This window comes from Urocitellus parryii, chromosome 6, assembly GCF_045843805.1.
Source record: "Urocitellus parryii isolate mUroPar1 chromosome 6, mUroPar1.hap1, whole genome shotgun sequence".
NCBI lineage: Eukaryota > Metazoa > Chordata > Mammalia > Rodentia > Sciuridae > Urocitellus > Urocitellus parryii.
In genome coordinates, this window is record NC_135536.1 from 74634163 (window position 1) to 74661577 (window position 27415).

Consider the following 27415-nt stretch of genomic DNA (forward strand, 5'->3'; position numbering starts at 1 on the left):
AATTTTAAAACTCAAAAGGAAACAAATCGCTTAATTCTACTCCTAGGTATGAAAACATATTCATACAGAAACTTAAGCATAAATGTTTATAGCAGCTCTATCTGTAAATGCCACAAACTGGAAACAACACAAATGTTTTCAACAGGAGAGAGGCTAAACAAATTGTGGTACATCCATATAATAGAATATTACTCAGCAACAAAATGTAATGAACTAGTATATAAAACTTGGGTGGATTTCAAAGGCATATGTTGAGTAAAATATGCCATTATCAAAAGATTACATTCTTTATGATTCCATTTATATAACATTCTAGAAAAGGTAAAACTACAATAATGAAGAATAATGAAGAACAGATCAGCGGAGGATAAGGTTAGGGCTCTGATGATAGTATGGATACACAAGAGTAGCACAAAGAGAGCTTAAGGGGCAACAGACTTTTGTATTCTGACTGTTGTGGTGATCTCATAAATGTATACATGTATTAAAATTCATAGAACTGTATGCCCCCCCAAAAAAAGAGGGAAAAGAAAAAAATTACTGTACAATTAAACATAAAATAATAGCTTCTTTCTTTTTTGGTGGGGGTGTTACCAGGGATTGAATTCAGGGGCACTCAACCACTGAGCCACATCCCCAGCCCTATTTTGTATTTTATTTAGAGACAGGATCTCACTGAGTTGCTTAGCCCCTCCCTGTTGCTGAGGCTGGCTCTGAACTCGCAGTCCTCCTGTCTCAGCCTCCCTAGCTTCTGGGATTACAGACATGTGTCACTGTGCCTGGGGATTAGCTTCTTTCTTTTTAAAAGTACTCATTTTAAAGAACTTTCATGTGATGGTCCAACATTTTGGGGGAGGAAATCCCTATTAAGTGTTTTTAAGTCATTCATGTCCTTACACTTAGTAATTTTACTCCTGAATGAAATACTAATATTCTAATTATTGTTAATATTAATAATAGTATAATTACTATTATTTTTACTAATATTGATTATTCTACTCTAATAAATTCTACCTGTCCACAAAAAATTACATGTACAAAGGCTTTGTTGTAGCTTATTACTTTAGATACAATGTTAATATCTACTAAGATTTGCATTAACCTATTATTATTAAATCATAGTATATGTATCTACTAAAAATATTTATGAAGGGTTTATAAAAACATAAGAAAATGTTCTTATGACATTGAAGGAAAAACAGGACTATATTTTACACTATGCTTTCAACTTTGTAAAAAATATGCATTTTTTTACATTAATTGTTTCTGAATGATAGGACCACTCTTAATTTTTAAAAATTAATTTATTATTTAGCTGGGGATTTGGCTCAGTTGGTAGAGTGCTTGCCTCGCATGCACAAAGTCCTAGGTTCAATTCCCAGCACCACCCAAAAAAAAAAAAAAAAAACCTTTATTAGAGACACACTCTTTGTAGTAGTAAAAAATTAAAATTTGAATTATTATTCTATAATGAACACATACTACTTTTTAAATCACATATTATTTTTAAAGCAGACAATAAACGTGATTTTCGTTAGTAAAAAATATTGACAAAACATTATGGGTCAGAATGCTTATTACCATGTTAATAGTAGCAAAAGTCTAGACACAACAAAAGTTTATAAAAAAATAGTATGTTAAATTATCATGAATCCTATGGAAAATGATGGTAACAAAGACATTTTATTGATCACATGGGAAATGCACATGATATGTTGTCAGGAAAAAATAACTGGACAGAAAATGAGATATTCCTGCTATATAAAATATAGTATATGTCTATGTGTATATATGTACATAAATAAATAATTTGTTAAATGGAATCAAAAAACAGCTTATCAAAATGTTAACAGTAGCCAAGCACAATGGCACATGTCTAGAATCCCAACTACTCCAGAAGCTGAGGCAGGAAGTCTTGACAGCTTAGTAAGACTCTTGATCAAAATGAAAAAATAAAAAGGGCTGGAGTACATGTAGTTCAGTGGCAGAGTGCCCCTGTGTTCAATCCCCAGTGCTGATAGAAAAAAAAAAAATACCCCTAGAAAGACATTCCAACTGCTATTTAATTAAACAAAAGCTGAATGAATGCTCCTAGATGGAATTAATGGATTCCTCATCTATGAAGCCTGAACACTCAGCTTTTCAAGTCAGTTGAGTCAGCTATTTAGTAGATACATATCAAGCATTTATTCTGACACTTTTAAAGCATTGCTAGGGTAGACTTTATCATATTCTATGTATATAAACAACTAGTTACAGTCATAACTATGTATATATACAACTAGATTGTGGTCTACATGGACTTGGAACTGAGTCTCATTCATCTTTATATATTGCAAGGGCCTAACTCAAGCTGCCACATAGTAAATTTTGTGAGGTTGGATTAAACAAAATTCACAAAAATGCCAATTTGGAGATGTTAATAGTTCTTTATATTTTATTCTAGAATGAAATAATTAAATGTTGCTCTCACATCACATTTATACCTATTACCTTTATATTACTCCACGAGCCACCATAAACACAGGCTTTGAACACTGAAAATACCATACTATTATGTTCTTAGCAAGGGATAATTTAACTCTGGAATTTATAAAGATTTTCTAAAGTCCTCTATAAGAAAAAAAAAGTCATGAAATAAATTTTTCTTCTTCAAGCTCTGGACAATCTGAAGTATTTAACGGACAGGAGAAATATTCAACAATATACTATTGAAGAAGTACTTTATTCTTGACCTTAAGTATGAATAGTTTTATGTTCTCAGGTATAAAATTCACAATTCTCATATTTTATCTCAGCTAGTGTAAACTGTAGGTGCTTTTCTTATTTATAAAACTGTCTTATCCTTTATTAAAAAAGTCCTTAAGCTATTTTCATATAGTGATTATTCTGAGGAAAATTTGCTTTACACTTAAAAGGGGGCCATAGTGTTGATCAGGAGGAAAACTATAATTGCTTGCGATCCACCTGCAATGATTTCAAGTAGGCAGGCACATCTCCAATTTCTCTGAATTGTACTAAGATCTTATTTGCTGTTCTTGCTAATCTGTCTTTATTTTTCCTTTGCCCAGAACAATAACATTTATTTTTGCCTGGCCTCATTTATGCACAGATATTCAATTTAATTACAAAGATAATCTCATCGGTGACAGGGAAATAGGTATAGAAAATTGGTCTTTTGGATGAGGCACAGCTGCACAGAAATAATTTTAGAAAAGCTTAAGATTTTAGTAAAGCTATTATATGAAAAGAATGCTTACTGTTTATTTATTTCAAGAAAATGATAAAGATTAAATGTGACCATTCCACTGGGTAATATTCCTTCCACAGGATTCCACCGGTTCCCAGGAAAATGAACACCTGGTAAATGCTTTGCCATTTTCGGTAAATACCACTCATAAGTCATCATCTGCCAGAAAAATAACATATGATGCCATACTTTTAGTACATCTCTTTAAAAGAACCAAGTTTAGCCAATGAAAAGTTTCTAAAATGTGAATATACTATCATTCAATAATTGAAAAATACATTTAGGAATAATCAAGGGTATAGCTACAATTTTAAAAATGACTTAAACCTTTGATTTTTAGGCCTTAAGACATGACTATAACAGGTAACATCAATGCTCAATTTTATTTTCAATTCCTTGCATTTTGTTTTGTGGGCCTGGGAGTTGAACCCAGTGGTGTTCTCTCACGGAGCTACATTCTCAATTCTTTTTATTTTGATTTTGAGACAGAGTCTCACTAAGTTGTTCAGGCTAGTCTTAAACTTGTGATCCTCCTCCTACCTCAGCCTCCTGAGGAGCTGGGATTACAGGTGTGAGCCACTGCGCCCTTCTAACCTCCATGTGTTTGATGACCCAGGTGGCTTTTCCCCATTTTTATTCTACCTAAAGAATGTGTACTCAGCTTTCAGAACCAGTATAATTATCACTTCCTCTGTGATGCCCTCCCCAGTCTCCACAGCCAGAATGACATGCAGAGGTAGCACTTTGTACCTACCTCTAGTACAGCTCTAGGCCTATTCCTCACTAGACTGTGAGCTCCTAGGGGAAGGGACTGTATCTTTTCACTTTTGTACACCTAGCACATTGCCTGGCACAGAACAGTTCTCAAATTACGCTTGCTGAAGTTGAAATTTCTTTGATGGTCAGACTAGACAACCTATACAAAATACAGAAATGTATCATTACTCCATTCTTTCATTCATCCATTCAAAAAAATAAGTATTGCTTACCTACAATAAAGAAGATATAATCCCTGCCCTTGAAAACCTCAATCATATGATAATCTAGGTCTCAAAGGGTTTTTAACCCTTTTGGCTGAATTTATTAGTATACCGAAATTAGTGTCAATACTTTAATGTTCTTTTGATTAAAATGAATTATTAATATTAGAAAAATCACTTTTATTAATTGTATAATTAATGTATAGTTAATTACATACTTTCATATGTTAGAGACCCTCTTTTTAAAGAAAAGATTCCTATTTGCACTTTCAAAGTTTTGTTTTTATATTAACATCTGAGCAACTGTGCTTATGCTTACTTAGATCATGTAAGTCATTTAACATGAAAATGACAAATTAATTTTTTTTGTTTTTGTTTTTTGGTACTGGGGATTGAACTCAGGGGCACTCGACCACTGAGCCACATCCCCAGTCCTATTTTTATTTTATTTAGAGAAAAGGTCTCACTGAGTGGCTTAACTCCTCACCATTGCTGAGGCTGGCTTTGAACTCGAGATCTTCCTGTCTCAGCTGTCTCAGCCACCAGGCCTGGTGACAAATTACTTTCAATCTAAGTGAACACTATAAAACTCAACAAAGAATGGATTGGAATTTTTTGCTCAAGGCTTTCAGTTTTAGATAATGCTAACATTAACCAAATACCCTGTTTGCATTATGACCTTCATGCTTCTTATTTAATTTCCACAATAACCTTCTTTTACAGAAACAATTGCATCAGACCCTGTTGATTGCACATTTAACAGCTATTGTCTTCTTGCTTGCTAAAGTAACTTTGATTTTGGTCAGGTATCTCAGTCATTCACTTTACTAGTGAATATTTCAGGAGTGGGCATACAAGCCAGCTCTGGTGGAGGTCTGCTGGGAATTTCTAAGGCCTTGGAAAACTTCCAATAGAGAGGAGGGGGACAGGCCCAAACAGAAGTACCTTGCTTTGTTTTAGGTTGTGATGTTTGGAACTGTGCATCCATGCCCCCAGAATTCTGACATCATTGAGCTTCTTCTATCATCAATCCTAAAATCACCTATCTAAGAATACTTGTTATGTGAAATACAAACTCCATAGTTTAAGTTACTCTAAGGCATTCTTTTTTCGTGCATTCAAAAGATCCTAGCTTATATAATAATAACTTCTATTTCATGCATAAGGGAAGAGAAGCTTTGAGAAGAAAATTGTTAGCCCCTGTCACATCTAGGAAATGATAGAATGAAAACCTGAATTTATGTCTTATACTCTTTGAAATCCATACTTCTTAACTATAGCCGCTGATATCTCAAACAGTATTCACACATGCACACACATGCACATGCACACACAAGTGCTAGGAATTGAACTCAGGACCTCATACATGCTAAGCAGCACTTTACTGGGCTACAAATAATATTTGAAATCACAGCATAATAATATCATGTTATCAAAAAATAATCTACCACATTATTAATGAATAACCTAGCTTTTGTCCGAAGCTAGACTTGAGTTAGACTTAAGATTAAATTCATCAATATGTGTGTATAACATAAATGCAAAGTGCTTATAAAATATTTATAATCTGCAAATTTCCCTACAGAGTATTTGCAAATGTGTTGTTTTTCTCCAAAAATTCTAATTATTCTCTACTTCAACACAATTTATTAAAAGTATTGTGCCTAATAATTGCTCTATTGAACAATCATAATTATTCATTTGAGATTAAAAATTTTACTTTTCTTGATGACTACTCTAAAAGCACCAGATTTATTTCCTTTTAGATAATTATGGTCTAAATAATAAATATTGTAGGAGTTTTTAAAAGTATTTTTTATATTCCTAATTATAGATGGATACAATACTTTTATTTTACTTATTTATTTTTATGTGGTGTTGAGGATTGAATCCAGAGCCTCATACTCGTTAGTCAAGTGCTCTGTCACTGAGCTACAACTCCAGCCCCAAATGTTGTGTTTTAAATATGGTTCTTCATTTCCAGAAAATTGTTTTAATTGCCATCAAAATTTTTACAAGTCCCCTCCTAACATGTTTTTGTCCTAGGATCAGCAAAGATTATGCAAAATTTCCATAGCAGAGTTGTAGTTAATAGTTTTTATTTTGAGAAATTATTTGAGTTCACAACTCTGATGATCAAGTAGCTATTTTAACCACAGTATGATTTATTTTATATTCAATTTAATTTATTTTAATCCCTAGACCAGTAGACAGTATTATTTTAAATGGCTGAGTTGGCTAAGTAAAAAAAAAAAAAAACAACAATACATTTACAGTACAATAAACATTTTCATGGTTTATTATGTGAACTGGAGACCTAGCATATTATTTGAATCTAACACGAAATACGTAATTCTTAAAACATTCAGGTTAAATGAGAAAGAAGCAACTCAAACAATTAATACTAACAATTAAAATAAACAAAAGAATGTGATATATAATCTACCTAAGAATGATTATAATCACTGTATCTATTTGGTATTTTAAAAATGATAATAAATGTTTTAAAATGATTGATAAATTCCAAATACATTTTACATATACTTACTTCCTGATCCACTAATGAAATATCTGGCCTCAATCCTTCGCAGTAATGCATATAACGGAGAGAATTGCCTGGCAAATCTCCTCTAAGTAAGATAATTGCATCATGTGGCATAGAATCTAGAAGGTTCTTTGCAAATTTATCGATCACAGTGTTGGTCCTTTGGTCACAAATGCTAAATAAAAAGATCAAAAATGTTAAAATAGCAATACTTTGCTATAATTTTAATAACATTGGGTTTATTTTCCACACCATTCTTTTCCTATCACAAATCTACATTTATTGTTTCAAACTATTTAATTTATATCCTATGAGAATTTGCATAATTAAAAAACACTATCATTTGATTAAAAAAAGGACCCAATTGTGCAACTGAAAAAAACACTCGTCTACTACTTTACTTCTAGAATTTATAATCATTTCCATAAAAAGGGAATCAGTTAGTGCTCAAGAATAAGTCTTTTTCTTCCTAAAAGTAATCCGATTTCATATAACAAAAGTAAGGTTTCTGATTCCACTTGGAATTTAAGGTAATTTATGTTAATTTCATTTATGCCAAAGGAACTTTCAGAAATGCAAAAGGAAATCTGCCAATTTATGACATATATTTATAAGACATTTATTTGTATGATTTTCTTGCATGCAGAGGTTGTTCCTTCCCACCATTTCCCTGTACCCCAGGCTTCCTGTGTTCCTTTCTCCACTGGAAGGTGAAAAATTACCACTGGAGAATAAGACCAAAGAGAAGGAAGGGAAGGAATAGTCTGTTGAGTTGTCTACTTTTCTCCTGACACTATTTGTTCTTGCCAAGAACAGCAGTACAGTTCTTTTCAAGAATGAAGTAGACTTTCTAACTTCAAAGAAAAAGTACATGAATTTTGAGAACTTTCCATGAAAAGAGAGAAAGACTACAAGGGGCAGGGGAAGCATCAAAAGATGAGGCAAGCAATATCTTTCCTCTTATTATCAGGTCTATTACATTTTATGGAGCTTAGAAGCAATGCCTCAAGCTGAATCACAAGGTTGGTACCAAAAAGCAAACAAACCTTTCAAGGAACGGAATATTATCCCTGCCTCTGCAATCAGTGCAACAATTACTATTTCCTACTATGATTCCCTACTTTGCCAGGTGATGGCTCATACTTTTTCAACCAGCAAAGTTGCTATCTATTTCATTCCCTTGGGTAAATAAAAAAATCAAAACAAGATAAACCACCTAACCTGTGCAAACATCTCTGGTGCTGACCCTGGAATGCTCTTGATGACCCAAGCCAGGAGAAAATTGGAATTAAAAAACACTGGAGGCTGGTGAGCCCTCCTTGAGCTAGTGATGGAGCTATGTCTGGGTCATGCAGCCCCTTCCCAAGATGTCCTGAAGATGAAATGTTCCTAGCACAGGCTCTACCTGGGATTATAAAGAACATTGGTTTTGAAAGTTAAGTTAAAAGAGGAAATTTAACCTTTTTTTGTAGGGGGGAGGTACTGGGTATTGAATAATTCAATGGGTGTTTTACCACTGATTTATAATCCCCACCCCTTTTTATTTTTAAATTTGAGACAGGGTCTCACTAAGATGTGTAGGGCCTTGCTAAATTGTTGAGGCTAACCTTAAACTTGCAATCCTCCTGTCTTAGACTCCCCAGTCACTGGAATCACAGGCATGCATCACCGTACTCAGAAGAAAACTGAATCCTTTAAATACAGTCAAATCTCACTATAACAAAATGCCAAGGGACTCTTTCTTCTACTTTTGTAATGTATCTAATACTGCTGGAAATAAATTAATTATCATCTAAGACTTTGACATCTTTTATGTTATACAGAGATCATTATAATCATTATTAAAAAGATATTGAAAATATATATATACAATACTAATAATACATGAGTTAAAAACTTTCAGAAATTGATTTAAAAATAATTAATATTTTCTAATATAAAGTTGACTGGTAAAGGGCCAGTTATAATTCAAAAGACAAAAATCTTTGAAACATAAATTATTTTAGGGTATACAAAAAGCCCCAAATCTCTTTATTCTCCACTTAAGTGGTATTTTAGATCATGTAATTTTATACACACTCTAGATTCTACAAACAATCTCTGGTTCTGATTCAAAAAGCTTATTAATCCCCAAACATAAAATCTACTGCATTCAGACCAAGCTGCCTCACTTTGAATCTTAGAAACCAATAGAAGTTAAAAATAAATGCAAAATAGAATGTCCTAGAATGTAAAATATTCAAAATTCTCTGGCTCAAGTGCTACTTTTCATAAAAATAGCCATGGGTTACCTATAATTAGAATATATTTGGAAAACTACAAAAAGAGTTGCTGAAAGCCATTCCAGACACTGAAGCCCGTTGCTATTCAGCACTTGGTTAGTCTTAGACACAAGTGAAGCCAAACCGATGCCAGCGAGGACGGCCACCACTGCATTGCTTTGCATCCAAAATCGTTCCACCTGTGAAAGATAGGCAACAGTAGGTCCACTTGACTAGTTCATACAATCAGTCAGGTACCTAAATATTTAAAAAATTTATACTGCTTACAACTAGTTGTATTTGCCTCCTGTCATTTAGATCTTGTTAACTGACTTCCCCAATCCAACCTGAGGTCACTTAAATTTTCAATTTAGAACAGTTCTTCCTTCCCAGTTTGACATGTGTATCTCTCTTTTGGGATTCACACTTCATCTTAATACTGAACTCCAGTGATTATCTAGAGTGGGAGAGGTAAAGAAATGCTTTTGCTTTTCTCCTAATATTCCCTTCCTTATGCATAAGCTATATGAGTATAATAATCCTGGCCTCTCTCCTTACCCTCCCTTACTTCTTCCTGTAGGAGGATAGGAACTGAATTGATGGGGAGTTGAAACTGTTATTGGGACAACACAGTCCTGTGTTTTCCTCTCCCTCTTGGAAGTGAGCTGCCAAGAAGCACTTGTCCAGGACAGTCTATCTCTGTGCACAGTGGGTAGGAGTGAGGTGGGGTGAGGCCTGCCCCATAGTCTCAGCACTACCTGTCCCCTCTGGCAGGATAAGGAAGTCCTCTTGTCCACACTTAAAAGTCACATTCTCCAATCTCAGCATTATCAGTAATAAATGTGATTCTCCTAACCGTTTACACTAATTTATTTTGTTCCCAAGTCTGATGATCAAGTAGGTTATTTTTTATTAGGCATCTTAAGCACATACACAAATGACTAGTTGGTTTTAGCTATCAAAAAAAGCTGTCCAAATTTATAGAGTTTCTATTTTAAGAAGAAATACCCTAATCTCAGAGATGGCTGACAGGAAAACAGAAACATAGGTGCTCTTTTTTACAGGCCTAGAACTTCCACGTAAGAAGTAAAGGGATATGTTGGCAACAGCCCCTCGTTGTAACCCATATTAATTTTGCTATTCTAAAAAGTATTCTAGATGAAATGCATATATTTGTAAGTATATACACATATACACACATACACATGCACACACACAACTAACCTAAGTCTACCTTAGATTTATTTTCCTATTTAACTACTCTATTAACAAAACATAGCATTTTTTTCCCTAAAAAGAGACCGTAATCTTAATGGCTCAATAATTTAACTTTTGATTTGTAAAAATGTATATATAATTTTTATTATTCCTGAAATAATTCATTCTTTTATAAAGTTCATAAGAGACATGTTTGCACGATCTTCATAAACTTTCTGATTAAAGGATGTATCTAAGTAAAACTTACCACACCCATGAACAGTGGTTTTGAAATATCTAAATTTGCCCTCCAAGCGAAGAACAATGAATAAATGCAAAACATTCCAGTAAAAAGCCACACTAATGGTGAATTCTGTCTCTCCCTACAAAACAAATAAAAATATGTCCAAAATTATCTATATGTATGAATATCAATAATAATATTAAATAGCTTTAAACTATAGAAAAATATTTGTAACTATAAACCTTTTATTTTTTCATTTTTAAAATTTTTTGGCAGTACTAGGGATTGTGTCCAGGGGCACTCTATCACAAAACTAAACTGCAAACCCTTTTATTTTGAGCCAGTTCTCCCTAAACTGTTCAGGCTGGCCTTGAACTTATGAATCTCCTGCCTCATATCAACTGCTGGGATTATAGACATGCACCACCACACCCAAATAAAACTTTCATTTTCAAGAAGAAAGAAAGTCATCAGTGTTGAAATCTGAGTTGGAATAGACAACCAACATAACTTGAAATAACAATTTTCTATAATTGCAATTTAAGTTTATTCAAATTGCATGTTGTAGACAATAGAATCATGCAGCAAAGGATATTCACAGAAAAAATATCAACTATTGATCATATTAAATTTAAGAAGTAATCAAGCATATGCAAAATATAGCATATTTTCATGCCTGAAATACTATATCAATGTTGGTGAGAATTTAGTATGAGAATGTTAGTATAATCCTTGAGAAAAATTAACTACATAATATGTCTATCAAGAGCTTTAAAAATACTTATAATCACTGACTTTGCGTCAAAATAACTGAATATTTGACATTCAGGCATAAATCTTTAAGCAAAAACTACAAACGTGCATAAACAACCCATAAAAATGCTTTAGTATTAGTGTCATAATAGAGGGAAAAAATGGAAGCAATAAAATAACACTCAAATGGGAAATTTAATTCTCCTTTGGTCATAGGATGGAATATATTATGTAGACATTTAAATGACCTTAAATATTTTTTGGTATGGAAAAATATTAACAATATAATGTTACATTAAGTAAATAAAACCATAAATATAGATGTACATACATATACTGACTTATATACAAATACACATGTTCAACAGACAAGAAAATAAATTAATAAAAAATTAATAAAGATTAGCAGTGCTATATTTTTAGGGCTTTCTTTTATTATCAGGGGAATTTAAATAGTTGTTTGTGCTGAATGTATTGATGTATGCCTGAAGTTGCTCAGGAGGCAGACAGCCTGGCCAACACAGTGAAACCCTATATATAAATTAAAAAATTTTTTAAAAGGGCTGCAGATATAGTTCAGTGGCAGAGGGCAGGGGTTTAATGCTTAATACTATAAAAATAAATAAATAAATAGTTGTTTGCTTCTTTTGCATAAACAGTAATCATTAGTACACGCAGAGTAAGATCAAACCAGAAGTTTAAAATATCACATGACTTGCCTATTTTAGCTGCAATAAACTGATAAGGTTTTTGAAATAATTGATTTATAATTGAAGATAAAATAAGGTAGCAGGAAAGCAAAACATATTTGCCTTAACAGAAGGCAAGAACAGTCATTTATTTGAAACATAAAATAATACCGGTAATGTTCTGCAATGACATACTAAAACACTGGTTCACTTTATGAACAAAAGAAAAATAAGGAATTACATTACTCACTTTCTTGCTAGACATATATTTGCCCAAACTGCAAGGGCTTGAATGTTGTATGATAGTTCGGTCCTCATATTTATTACTTGTGAACTATAAAAAACAAAATAACTTATTGTCAGAAAAAAAATGACTAATTCCAAATAAAATATCATTTGCAGAATAAATGTTTGATCATGCACTGAACAAAACTGGAGTCAGATTTTAAAATTATTTTGTCTCCTTTTAAATTTGGGAGAAAAAGTACCATAGAGAGAAATAAACAGTTCTAAGATGTTTTCCGATTGTAATATTTGGTTATCAACATATATAAATCAGAGTAGGATCAGAATACAAAATTGTTCTACATTTTTTATTTTGTTATACTGAATAGGATATTCCTGATTGATTGATAAGTTGTTTGAAAGGAGTTTTTGAACTTTCTTTGTTGATAATGTAGACATGGTCACCAGTAATTTAGTAACTGAAAGCAAAATTAGCTCAAATACTTCTCTGGAGATACAATCACAAAGAAAGAAAAGGCCAAGGGTTATTTTCTTCCTTAAAAGAATTCCTGATTTTCTAAATTTCTGGGTTGGAAAATGTCCAAGCAAGCTCAAAGAAATGTATTTTTTTCCTCCTACAATTAAACTAAATTTTTCCATTAACTAATAAGTATTCCTCAAATGTTATCTGAGTTCTAAAATAGCTATTGCTTGTAGCAGTCTTTGATTTCTAAAAAAGAAATGACTCTATACACCAGTTCAAGAAACTTTTATACCCCTACTGGCAAATTTACTGGAGAAAATGTGATGCCATAATTATGAAAAGCACACAATGTGTATTTTACTAATAGAGACTCATCTACTCAGAGAAGTTATCCTAACTCATTTGCAAATATACTTGAAAAATTGATTCCAGCATGGGACCCATTTCTTCAAAAGAAATGGAGTCAGTCTCAAAATTAATTCTTAGAGATCTGTTGCTTAAATGTAAGCTCTAAAAGATGGCCACTGCCTAAGGTTAGATTCAATAATTTTTATACAGGATTGCAATTTAGAGATATGCATGGGGAAAGAATTTAATTTGCTTGTCTGGAAAAGGGTAGATGATTAGGTTCCATCATTTTGAAGGATTTTTCTTGTAACTTAATTATAAGTTTCCTTTCTTAACACTCCTGTCCACCTGAAACAATTAAAGACTAGAATTTCCCTCACTTAGACATTGCTAGGATTATGCCTCCATTCTACATAATGATTTGATTTGAACAAACAGGGCAGGTGTGAGTGGTCATCACTTTTGTCTAGTTTTTTTTTTTTCCTTTCCTAGCCATAAAACCTAGCAGGTATGACTAGAATATAAAGGAGGCCTTTAAGTTTCCTAGTAGATAATTTTATGTGCAACTAATAAAAGTTGGATGTATAATCTAGGATTACTCTTGAGAGTTCTTTGGAGGTTCATGTAGAATTTGTTAAACTAAAATGTAACAGTAAGCCTAAGTGCTAGAACAACCTCTGGAAGGTAGGTAGAAAGGAATAGGCAATGAGTCTTTCTATATAGAGTTCATTAGAATATGGCAAAGTTCAGAGTCCCTGAAAAAGCTCTTTATCTTTAAAAGAAAACAGAGCTTCTTGCTACCTTCTTCCCACCAAAAAAGCAAGAGGAGCTGCAAAAGTCTGAGTCAGACATAAGAGGAAATATTTAAAATCAGTTGTGAAAACTATCAAAAGGTTATATTTAAAAAATGATGGCAGGGAAAGATTTTCAAGATAAGGTAAAAGTGAAAAACAAAAGACTAATAAAACATTATGTACATTATCCCATTTTAAACAAACACAAATATGAAAACGATCAGAAGGATATAGACAAAAATGTTAACAGATTAATGATAGCAGTTAGGGCTGGGGATGTGGCTCAAGCGGTAGCGCGCTCGCCTGGCGTGTGTGCGGCCCGGGTTCGATCCTCAGCACCACATACAAATGAAGATGTTGTGTCCGCCGAGAACTAAGAAAAAATAAATAAATGTTGAAAAATTCTCTCTCTGTCCCCCTCTCTCTCACTCTCTCTTTAAAAAAAAAAAAAAAAAAAAAAAATGATAGCAGTTATATTGGGATGACAGGTAATTTTAATTTTCTTATTTTTGCTTACTGGTGTATTTTCTAATTACAAGAAAATTTATTAAAATTTTAATTTTATTTATTAAATTACAACAATAATTTTCTATGTATCTTGGAGTTGGAAAAAAAGTTGGTTAAAAAGAAAAAAAGGATGATTGGAAGGAAGCAAGTTAGTAAATAAACAAGAAATTTTAAGAAGCCGATGAACTGTATATATTTTTATATGATGAACTGCATCATATAGAAAGTTGATCTAGTCTCCACATGGTTTGTTTGTTTCAGTTTTTTCCAAATGGCCATGTAAGTTCCAAACTAGAAATTAGTTAGATCACTTTTGTGTTCTAGAAACCTACTTTATTCTGAAATTTATAAATCAGTACAATTGGTATGGATATTTTTTAAGTTGGTATGAATATTTTTCAAGTTGTCTTAATCTGTGTAAATTTTAAGCAAATATTAACCCATTTTTCAAAGAACATTATTGGATAATGTAGATGAAAATATACTTGCTTAAGCTGGTTCTAATAAGGTTGGATATTAAAAATATGTAAGTCAAAATAGAGCTTAGGATGAGGACAGGCAAAAAAAAGTCAAAAGATAATTTTAAAAAATGAAGCTCTGAAGAATTAAATAAGCATAGGTCCAACCAAAAATACAAGAAAGTAATTGTTCAAATCATGCTACACACTATGTTATAAAATGTCTCCAAGAAAGGCAATATAAAAATCAGAACAAAGAGCAAAATTATTTATAAAGCAACACTATGTTGGGAAATTCTGTACCCAATTGAAAGATGAAACATTTTAGTTTTGAGGGCTCTCATTACTCTCCCAATATTCTTATTCATTGTTGTATTTACTGCTCACTTTAAACATTATCTCATTGAAGGAAAGGCTAGACCCCTGGACAACTCCAAATTTACAAATAACTATTAGACAACTCCATATTTACAAATAACTATTAACTGTACAGGTGAAAACTTTCTCAGACACACTTCTTTACAAAGACAGGGACTTGGAAATCCCTAAAAATCATCTTGAAAAACGAATAGCAAGTTCATTTACAAATGGTTTTAAATATTTATACTTACACCAGTATTTCAGACATACTGGATCCTATTTCAGATTTGGCCTAAACACAAAAAAGGAAAGGTTATTTGTACATATATTAAATTGAAGCCTTGGCAGGTTATTATGTTATAATGATTTTGATTCATTATAATATAATATCATGTTTTAAATATACAATGCAACAGTCTTTACTTTGGAGCCTGTTCAATTTTGAATGTAGTGAAAACTAAACTTGGATATCTTTATGAAAAATTAATAATTGGCTAAAAATCACTTAAATTATTTCAGCAGGAATGATTAATACATTAATGAGTTAGTGGACTTATTTAAATTTTTGTTATAGCCTCTCTTTACGCTCTTTTGGGGATTTTTTTTTTTTTTTTTAGTGCTGGCAATTGAACCCAGAGACTCACACAAGCCAGAAAAGCACACTACCACTGAGTCACATCCCTAGTCCTCTTTTGGAGAATTTTGATTGAAGTTTATTATAACCTGTTCAAAATTTCACAATTACGTGTGAATGATAGAAATTTCAAATATGGAAGAGTCATCAATCTGTATTTAATGCATTAACCAATATAAGTAAATCAGAATATAAAGTATCACACTTTGAAGTGAAAATAATAAATAAAAATTACCTTTTACTAATCTATTTTATTATGAAATCCCCATGTAAGATAAATATAATATCTAACATCTATCTACAAAAGTATACATAATGTATATTTTAGGGACAAAGAATTTTTTAAAAAATCTACAGACTCACCATTCATTTGATGAACAAAACCTCATCAATACCATAATTTATCTTACAAAGTCCTCACAGGCCTCTCCTTCCTAACCCTTTTGAATTTCTTTGGAAAGAACTGTTTCCATTTGGTGAACTAATATTTTACAAAGCATTTATAAATAGGCCTTCAATTTTAAAAAGTAAATAATAAGGGTTAGGGCTGTGGCTCGATGGTAGAGCACTTGCCTTGCATGTGTGAGGCACTGGGTTTGATTCTCAGCATCACATAAAAATAAATAAATATATTGTGTCTATCTACAACTAAAAAAATGTTTCTTAAAAAAATAAATACTAACATGAACACTGTTAATCAAATATGTTACTTCAAAAAGGAAATGCTTTGATAAAGGTGAATTAAAATTGTTGAGTTTCCTTTCCTTCACGTTTTTCCAAATATTTTTATTCACAGATTTTTTTCACAATGGTACCCAAGACTGCAGGCAATCTTCAACAGTGGGCAAATAGGTTCCCTTTAATGCATATTATCCTGAAAAGTATATTAGGGATATACAACAGCTTGCTGTTGGATGAAGTGATTCTGATTTTTTTTCTAACATTCCAAGGGACAAATTTGTTATATTACTAACTAAAATGGAAATTCTATCTACTGCCATTGATAAACACTGACTGCTCTTTCAATCAACAATGAAGTTGATTGAACAATGGAATATAACCACTTGTTTCCTCACAAGGGCTTGAAATGTAAGTTTACCAGGCTGAATGTTCCATACTCTTCCCTGAGAAAATGTGTCAGAAATCCTCGCAGTGTTGTCTGGTCTCCCCAGGTCCAGCGGGCATGATTGAGGTAGGATGAGATGGGAAGGTAGATATAGGGCAGCAAACCAGCAGAGAAACACAGACTCAAATTCAACAAATAGCCCAGTGATAGCTCCTGCATTAAAGCACATTGTGTTGTTGAACAGTGTTTATTTTAGTTGATTCATCCTGGAACTTCAAGAACACATCAAGGAAAACATCAGATATGTTTGCTCAGAGCTGATCTCTCAATTTATATTAAGTCACCACAGAATACTATGTTAAACCTTCTGATTACTGTGGATTACTAGAAAATTGCATCAGCCTGAACTCCTTTACATGGCAGGTGAAATCTGAGTGAAGCAAATAACATTAGCAAAACTCATAAGTATCATGTTTATTGTATCTTCTACACTTAAAACCATGTCATGACATGTACACTGCACAGATGAGATCACCCACCTAGAAGTGATCAAGTGTTATTTGGCTGATTTTGAATAGGCTCAAAATACTGAATTGGTATTATACCAATTTACATCATGGTCATCATTAGAAGTTGACTTCAAGTATATACTTTATTATGATTGTACATGGATAATAAATTCTTCCTACAAGGGCCTTGAACATTTCATGGAAATTTTTCACACAAATAAAGTTAGCTCTTATATAATCTTCAGGCTCACCCAAATGCTTTTTTTCCTCCTCAATTTATATTTAGGATAGAATACTAAAAGAAATTTGTTGTTATATGCAAACTGTTATCTCATATACCTATTTGGGAAAATATATTTCTTATCTATACACTTCAATAATGAAAGGCAGTATCAACAAAGTTTTATAAGAATAAATTTAAGTATGCCAGAAAGATTAAAAATATTGTTTAACTGGGGAAGGGGGTCTCTTACAAACATCATAACTAGAAATTGCTAACTTTTCCTTTTCGAAAATGAGAAATTCATCTCTGAGAATGAATGTAAGAAAGAAAGTTCACATTCACCAGATGCAGAACAGGGAGTTGGCTTGTATTAGCATTTTCAATAAACATTCTTAATTGAAAATGAAGTGTTTTCATTATAGTACTGATTTCATTTGAGATTTCTATAGCAGTAATGAGATGCGTTTAAAAACTTACAAATATCTAATCAAACAACTATGCCTTTGCTTTGCTATTCTTAAAAGTGGTTTAAGGAAAGTAAATGTTTGTGTTTTGGCACTTTTTGTACATTATAAAGTTGAATTTAGAATGGTAAGATGTAATTGTTGCAGAATTTTCCTTTTTCATAAGGAATAAATAGGAAACAATTACATGAAAGCTATTATAGTCTGGAGAGCAATTTTTAGTCTTAGCTACACATTGAAATAATCTGGGTAGTGTCTAGACCCCACCCCAGATCAATTATAACAAAATAATTTGGATAAGGTTTCAGGATAAATACACATATATACATGTATATATGTATATAAAAATGCATATGCATCTGTACTACATTGTTATATATGTGTGTATGTATGTGCACACACACACATATGCACACACACATTTTTTAAAAGCTTCCTAGCTAGATGAGCAGTCAGGGTTGACACCAACTGACTCAAGAATGCTTGCTCTGTTTCAAATCCCCTCAAAGTGAGATCCAACAACCCCTGCACTTCATAGACCTTATTTTCTAGCCTAAAGAATGGAAATGAGCCAGGTGCAGAGGCAGCTACTTGTAATCTCAGCTACTTGGGAGGCTGAGGCAGGTAGATAGCATGTTCAAGGCCATCCTAGGCAATTTAGCAAGACCCTGTCTAAAAGTAAAATAAGAAGGGCTGGAGACATAGCTCAGTGGTAGAGTATCCCTGGGCTCAATCCTTAGTACCATAAATGAATGAACAAGAAGAAGTATGTTAAAGAGTCATGGTTCTCCAAATTTCATTATTCATCAGTAGCTCACCTCATTCTAGGGTAAACAGGCCCTTAGTCCAATCTCCTAAATTGTCAACTCCGAATCCTGCATGTTTTATATGAAGTACATGGCTCTCCTTTCAATCAACTCTTGGTCCTTTCCAGAGAATGCACATATCCTGGGTCTGCTCAGGTCAAGCTATATCTCTGGCTAAGATGACTGATATCAAATGGGCTATGCTTAGAGAGGGCTATATTGTCTGTTGACCCCCAACTGTGCATCCATTGAGAAAAATATTTGGGCTTCCTCAGTTTTGTATTCCATAGGAAATTTTGGCTGAGTTATACTTTTTAATGTTATATACCCATTTTTTAAAAATCAAGGGTATGTACCCAAAGGACTTAAAATCAGCATACTATAGTAACACGGCCACATCAATATTTATAGCAGCTAAATTCACAATAGTTAAACTGTGGCAGCAACCTAGATGCTTTTTAATAGATGAATGGATAAAGGAACTGTGATATATATACACAATGGAATATTATTCAGCGCTAAAAGAGAATAAAATCATGGCATCTGCAAGTAAAGGGATAGCACTGGAGAATATCATACTAAGCAAAGTAAGCCAATCCCAAAAAACCAAAGGCGGAATGGTCTCTGGTAAGTGGATGCTGATCCATAATGGGCGGGGCGGGGAGGCATGGAAAATATGGAGGAATTTTGATGGGGCAAAGGGGAGGGAGGTGTGGGGAGGGGGTATGGGGATACGAAAGATGGTGTAATGAGATGGACATCATTACCCTAGGTACATGTATGACAGCACATATGGTGTACACTACATCATGTATAACCAGAGAAACAAAAAGTTGTGCTGCAATTGTGTACAATTAATCAAAATGCATTCTGCTGTCATATATACCTAATTAAAATAAATTAATTTTATAAATAAATTTAATTATAAAAATACATTTAATTTTTAAAAAATCAATGATATGTATTATAAAAGGTCACATGAAGAACTTTCTGAATATTCTATGAAATTTGGATACTGCTAACTGTTGTGACTGAAATGTGAGACTGAAATGATTGACTTCAGAATTCGAGTCCAAGAAAAGTTGCTCTTTCCTGTCAACTGTTATGTTTCCCTTTTATTTGCTTTTTAATCACATAATCAGAATTTTATAATCTCCACATTACCTTTTTGCTTTGTTGCCAAGATGCTAAGAAACTAAATGTGTTCAAGAATAGTTAATATAATTATCTAAAGCTCTAGTATAATTATTTACCTATTACTATATAATAATTTTATTACTTGTATGTTTTCTATTATAATTCTGATTATAATCGGTATAATGAGCAAATAATAAAATGACAAACGTAGCTGAATTTGTTCATAAACAAACAAACAAAAACTAAATAAAGTAAAATGACCTAGCTGGCACTGGCTTTGCATATAGACTAAAAGAAAGTCTGACTGATAAAGGACATTTATTCTTTCAAGAGTTCATGTCTAACTCGACTCCCTGCCTTTTCCTTACCTAAATCTCCTATTGCCCAACAAAGTAATTTTCCTATATTACTATTTACTGCCATCTTAATTAACAAAAAAGTTTTCTTTCATAGAAAGATGAAATAAAAATAAATCATTTTTTTTAATTCTAGAGAAATATCCTGAGAAAATAGGACTGTTATTTATCAGAGATTTTAATGAGTTCATACTACAGGGATATTGTCTGTTTGTTGAGAGCTAAATCTCCACACTTAGAGCAAGGATACAGCATAGAGCAAGCACTCAACAAACAGTTAAATATGAATGAATGACTACTATACCACTCTGTGTCCTAGAATGTATAATAAAACTATTAAGGAAACTTAGTATTATTGCTTTAAAGTCCTTTTAACCTATTTTCAGAATCATGAAGAAAATTATGAAATAGGCCAGATGCCACTGCAATCAATATTACATTATTTTTGTAAATCCTTTTTTTTCCAGTCAATATTGTTAGGGCTTAAGGTTATTTATGCTTTACACAAAACTCAAGAAAAATTAAAGCCCCAAGTTTTCTGATGAAACAAATGCTATATTGAATCTAAACAAAATGTTATTAATTTTATTTTTATAAATTCCAAAACCTACCTTCTCTTTTAAAAGTCGAAAGAGAATCCAAGGTATTATGCATAAAACATAGAGGACTATTGTGTGCTGATTACATAAGCTAAGGCCACAGCAGAAAGCACCGATTTTAGCTATCTGAAAAAAAAACAAACAGGAAAAAAAAAAAAAGAAAGAAACAAAGAAACAAAAACACCTAAGTTAAAAATTCACCTAAAACTCTAAGTAAGCACAATGCTAAAAAGCCATTCGTACCACTAAACCAAACATCATAGGCCAGGTTAATATCAATCTGTTAGATGTAAGCAATTATAACAGTCACTAGTATTTATCATCATTTTAAAAATATTTTTTAGTTGTAAACAGACAATATCTTTATTTTATTTATTTATTTTTATGTGGTACTGAAGATTGAACCCAGTGCCTCACACGTACAAGACAAGCTCTCTACCACTGAGCTACAACCCCAGCCCCTATCATCATTACTTTTTGTTAATGTTGTTCATTCACATCAAACAACTGCAGTTTGATCTTAAATGACTATCTTCAAACTGACTCCTGTACGACAACTAGTAAATCTTAACAGAGTACTATATGATTCTTACTTGAGTAAAATCTATAATTGAAGTCCAATAATTCTGTTTTACTTTTTCTCCTTCTAAATAAATAAAATGTAACATCTTTTATTTAGAAACCTATTTATATCTGGGTGGTATTTTGCTTTTTTTGAACATGTATTCATTTACTCATTTCATATTTGATAAGTATTCTCTTCTTCTTTTAAATTTTTATTTATTTATTTTCTGTGATGCTGGTGATTGAACCCAGGGCTTTATGCATGCTAGGAAAGTACTCTACCAACTAAGCTATATCTCCAGCCCACAAGGATTTTCTTCCTGACCAAACTCTAGGCAGGCTCCTCTGAACTCTCAACTCAGCCCTGGCTTTTAGATACTGTGTTCATCTCTGCATTGTCCAGTTTTATCAAGAATACTCAGTCAGTTTAACTAGAAATCTCTACCCTGGATATATGATCACACTGATCCAATTTCTATCCTTCACCCTCCCCCAGGTGATGTCAGATCAGCCTGGCCTGCCTTCAGCAAGAATCCCATTAGGCCAATTTAGTCTGAATCCTCCTTTACCCCTGATGTTTCCTCTCAGTAATTTTTCCGTCCACTGACACCCAGCCTGCTCCTTGGATACAAATTCTCATTATTCATTGTTATTTGGACTTGAGCTTGATCTCTCTCCCCTATTACACTGAAGTGTTCCCTACCTCTGAACCTGAATAAAATCTGTTTATGCTTCTTTAACAAATATACTGAATACTTTTTCTTTAACATAATTAGAAAAATAAAACAATAGCATCACAGATCTACTTATGGGAACCACAGGTAAATCATGAAGTCTTTTTGTTTCTATATCCTTTCACAACACAAAGCTTCTTATACAAAGGCAATATAGTATTTTCTGCAATGAGCAGACAGTAAGCTTTTGAAGGCAGGGTTCTTTCACACTTAGAATGAGTTTGATCCTAGTATCTGTCTTAAATTCACTGCAATCTCTTTTGAACTACTCTGCTTTTACACTTGACACTCTTAATTAGAAAATTACAAATTTGATCATTTTCACAATAAGAGTAAATTAATATACCATAATGGTATATGATGTAAGGTCAATCCAAAGCTTGGCACCTTATGGTAATCAACAAGCAAGTGTTGGTACATGAACCAACAAACTTGCCTTTCCCAAAGCACTCACAGGGATTTCATAACCCCTTCATTCTCCAAACCACTTCTGAAGTCTGAGGGGGAAAAGTCCCATGTTTCATGAGGGCTATCATACTTCCATTCACAATAAAAGGACTGAGAATATTTTCTCTCTCAACATGCCTAGATTATCTTGACAGTAACCATAATAGATAAACAGCATCTAAACCAAAGTTAAAAAGAAATGCAGCTATCTGTCCAAAAATTAAAACAAAAAAAAAAATGATTCACTTTGATCCAAATAGGTTACCTTTGATCTCTCCTTTGCAGTTGCTGCCTCCTCAAAATGTACAGTAAGAGCCATAAGCAGCCCCACAAACAGATTGTTTAAGCTAAAAACCTCTGCTGTGATGGACCACTGCCATGTTAGACGAGAAAATGAAAACACCCCCGCAGCAAGGATTCCTCCAGCATATGAGCCAGAAAGCCTGCAAATACAGATAACATGAAATCTTCTTTCCCAACAAAAAGGACTGACTTTCTTTTCCTTTTTATAAACTGTCCCAGCAGAAATTATGACAGTCATCCAGCACTCTCCCCACACATTATATGGTTAATACATTACTTCATGTAATAATTTCTTTCAACAGATTTTAATTAGGAAGCCTGAACATTCACCTACTAACAAACAAATGAACAAACTTATGTATAGAATGAGATTTCTTCTAAGACACATTCTCTAGGACTCAAAGACAGTTCAGAAAACCTAAAGAAATAGCAACTAGGGCTGAACCTGTGTCATTTTCTTGCTTTATCCACAAAGAAGGATAGCCTGATAAAGATTGAGACATGTTTAAGTGTAAGTTAATGAAATGGCAAAAACCATATACAGGAATACTCATTTTCACTCATTTTTGTGGGATGTTTGAATTTAGGTACCTTCTATCTTTATCTTGGCATTAGTCATGGTATTTGATCATGTTAAATTATGCACAGCTAAGTTCTTAGTTTTTAATGTTTTTATTATTTTTTAGACAAAGTTGAGAAGTTTGAAATTATGTATATATATAATTTCAACTATATAATTATATATATGCACATTAAGAGCGGAATAGAAATGAGAATTTCAATAATGGCAAAAGAATCTAATGCAACACTTGAAAACAAATGTCACATCCTCAAATGCCAGAGGAGTCATGCATTTCAAATCCATCAGAAATCTGGATCCTGATCCAGAGATCTGATAAGACTGGTAATGTGTTAAACATCCTAAAGAAACAACTCCCTACCTTGCTACAAATCTTAAACTATAAAAACCCTTCCTCCCTTCTTTCCTTCCTTTCTTCCTTCCTTCTCTTGCCCCTCTTTGTGTTTTCTTCTATGTGGTTCTAGGGATTGAACCCAGGGTCTGTCTGTTACTGAGCTACATCCCCAGTCCTTTCTAATTTCTATTTTCCGTCAGGGTCTTGAAAAGTTGCTGAGGCTGACCTCAAGCTTGTGATCCTTCTGCCTCAGCCTCCCAAGCTGCTGGGTTACAGAAGGTGCCAATAAGCAAGGCCCTAAATATCTACTTCTTACCAGTGTTAAGAAATTCAGAAAGCATTATTAAGCCTAATAATTTTGATATTTTCTGTCTCAAGTCACTAATTTTCAACTATGTTTTACCTATTACAGAAAAAGAAGTTAAGTAAAATTTCCAATATCGACAGAAGATGGGAATAGAGCTCATACATACTGTGTGAGAGACACTGGGTTCAATAATACCCAGCGTGCATGTTCATGCACATACACATACATACATACACACACACACACACACACACACACACACACACACACAAATCATTATCATCAAGCTTGTTTTTCCTTTGAATTTCTATTATGAAGAAATCATCAGTTTCCTATTTCTTTCAGTTCTTTACTCTCCCAGTGATCCTGATTAAACACACTAAAGTCACTTTTTCATTCTAAATTAGTTTCCTAATTTTCTTTGTTTATATTCACAATGCCTTAGACCTAACTAATTTAATAGTTTCCTAACTTGTCCTCTGTATTACAACCTATTCTGCAATATGACATTATACTAAATTTCCTAAAACATATTCTGATTACCTAGCTTCAAAACTTAAGTACATTTCATTGTCTGTAGGATAAATTCTAAATGAGTCAGCCTAAAATCCAGGCTTCCAATAAAATAAACCCCATCCATCTGCTAATTACCAACATTATTATTTCTGCTAACTAGTCAAGTGCCTCAAAATTCCTTAATATGACATGCTTATTCCTAGCACCACACATTTGTTCACATTGAACCCCAGACAGATGTCTTCCCTGTTCCTATTTATTCAAAGCTTACACTTTTCTCAAATTTCTCTTCAATTTCCAGGTTTCTATCCCATCTCTGAACATCAATAACATTTGATTGTCTGTATTGCTTATTTTGACCTTGTTTTTGAAATGTGAACTGAATTTGAACTTTATTTATATTGGAAGTACCCACATTCATGCACACAAAGGAAGAAAATGAATTAACCTTAAAGCATTTCTAACATTTTTAAAGGAACACCTCAGTTCCATCTGTCAATTTTATTTTGGAAAGTCCTTTCTCTACTTAAAATATAAATTAGCATCCTTGGAGAGATGATTGATTCCAGAGTATAGGTGATTTAAATACAAATTAGTCTGAAACATCTTGTCAAAATAAAATTTAAAAAAAAAATCAACAAATTCCTGTTTTTCAAATGAACTAGCTGAAGAGCCAGGTAACTTTTCCAAAGTACTATGGCAAGTAAGTGGAGAACTAGAGATTCTAACTGTTAGTATAGCCATCTGGTGCCACTATATTGTTAATGTCAAATAATTTATCTTAATAATAAATTACACTTTTAACTGATTAAATATGGACCACCTGGAGTCTAGAATAGACTAGAATGAAGTTTTGTTAATTATTAGAGTTGTGTTTATTTCCATGTTTTATCAAAACAACACATTATAATCTTGAATTGCATTCAAAACCCTCTGGAGTCAGGTTTTTGTTTGGGTACTGGGGATTGAACCCAGGGGCACTTAACCACTGAGCCACATCACCAGCCTTTTTTATGTTTAGGGTCTCACTAAATTGCTGAGGCTGACTTTGAACTCCCAATCCTCCTGAGCTGCTGGGATTACAGGCGTATGCTACCACACCTGGATGGAGTCAGGTTTTAAAATTACTTTTTTGAAAGGACAATGTGTCAAAGTTTAAAACCATCAAATGGTCAATTAAAGAGAACTGAGAAGAAAGTATAACTGAATTCTCAGGAAACTCAAACTCACAATCCATAATTGTAAACATATTATTACACTCAGAAATTCATCCCAAAGCATTTGAACTGTTGATATTAATTATTATTAGTTATGAACTATGTTGACTGCCTTTTAATATTCCATAAGGTTTTACAAATTGAACCTAATATTATCAATTTCAGTGATAAAACTTACCCAGTCACCTTAAGACTTACACATAGATACATTAGCATTTTATTGAAGAGTAATCCCACAATAGCAAAGTGTATAATCTGAATTTTCCCTTCTCCTCTCCCAAGATTAGGATAATTTTATAATAAATAATCAGTAGTTTCTTACACCTGATTTTCTTCCATATCAGAGAAAAAAACTGCGAGGCTGCTGAAAAGAGAAAGTAACTAATTATAAAAAAAGGAATGGAAATCAAACCTATAATCTCAATCTTTTTATTATCAAATGAATTTGCCTGGAATTTAAGGTAAGTCTATAGGAATTTGGGTTATAGTTCAATATAAGTTGAAGAAAAACAAGTAGTGAATCTTTTGCCTCTCAATAACAGTGCACTGGGGGCTGATTTCTCTACATTTAATGGGCACCTGTTACCCAGGCTTTTTAATTCTAGCTATCCTAGTGAGTGTGAAGTGGTATCTCACTGAGCTTGTGATTTGCATTTTCTTAGTGGCTAAGGATGCTGAGCATGTTTTCCTGTGTTTACTGGTCATTACTGGACAGTACACATCCTTGGAGAAATGTCAATTCAGATACTTTGCCCAATTCTTAAATTATTTGTCTTTTTAAAACTGAACTGTAAAGTTCTTCCCAACCTCCTTTTAATACATTTCTTTTCTGCTAATCATAGTCATCCAATTGCTTTCAACCAAAAATTTTAACTGAAATACACTGCTTTCCCTCTTTAATATAATTTATATTATTCTTTTCAAGAGAAACTGTGTGACTAAATTATGAAAATAAAGGCTGAAGTTCTCATAGCCTTGTGGAAAACAGAAGAGAGAGAGTGTGCCTCCAAGAACAGAACGGTAGAATATGAAATATTTTGGATGCTCTGTCATCCCAAATAATACATTAAATCATAAATAATACTTTTCACAAATAATCTATATAGCCTAAGCCTTATAAACTTCTTTTATTTCAATATCATTTTATAGGCCAAACTCTGAGTCTCTTTTTAAATGCATGTACTTTTCCCCCCAGAGTTATTATATTTATTCACTTATCAAATATTTACTAAATTTTACTGTTTAATGTGCTGGGAATACAGTGGCTAAAAACAAACATGATACTCAACCTAATGCAGTTTACAGTCTCATTTGCCTGTCTCTGAGTTGTCTTCCAGTTGGGATGGCCTGACTAGCTTCCATTAGCAGTTATTTGAGCCTATTATACTGAAAGAATCAAGTGGGGTGACTCACCAAACCACCTGTTTCCTCCTGAAGGCTGGAGCAACCCAAGGGTCTGGAGCAACCAGAGGGGGTCTGGAGCAACCACAGAGGCCTTTGCACATGGGTGTGTTTGAGGATTCT

The 27415-nt window shown here is 33.0% G+C and overlaps 1 protein-coding gene across 1 annotated transcript in view; it reads right to left on the reverse strand.

Moving 5' to 3' along the window:
* The window catches only part of Tmem260 (transmembrane protein 260), a 64643-nt gene that overhangs the window by 19165 nt on the left and 18063 nt on the right, over positions 1–27415 (reverse strand). The window contains exons 4-12 of the mRNA XM_026384132.2: positions 22900–23077; positions 20902–21015; positions 16829–17008; positions 15347–15387; positions 12170–12253; positions 10502–10616; positions 9067–9236; positions 6779–6950; positions 3261–3409 (exon numbers count right to left, since the gene is read on the reverse strand). Coding sequence (XP_026239917.1) covers positions 3261–3409; positions 6779–6950; positions 9067–9236; positions 10502–10616; positions 12170–12253; positions 15347–15387; positions 16829–17008; positions 20902–21015; positions 22900–23077 — 1203 coding nt within the window. The remainder of the gene's footprint in view (positions 1–3260; positions 3410–6778; positions 6951–9066; positions 9237–10501; positions 10617–12169; positions 12254–15346; positions 15388–16828; positions 17009–20901; positions 21016–22899; positions 23078–27415) is intronic.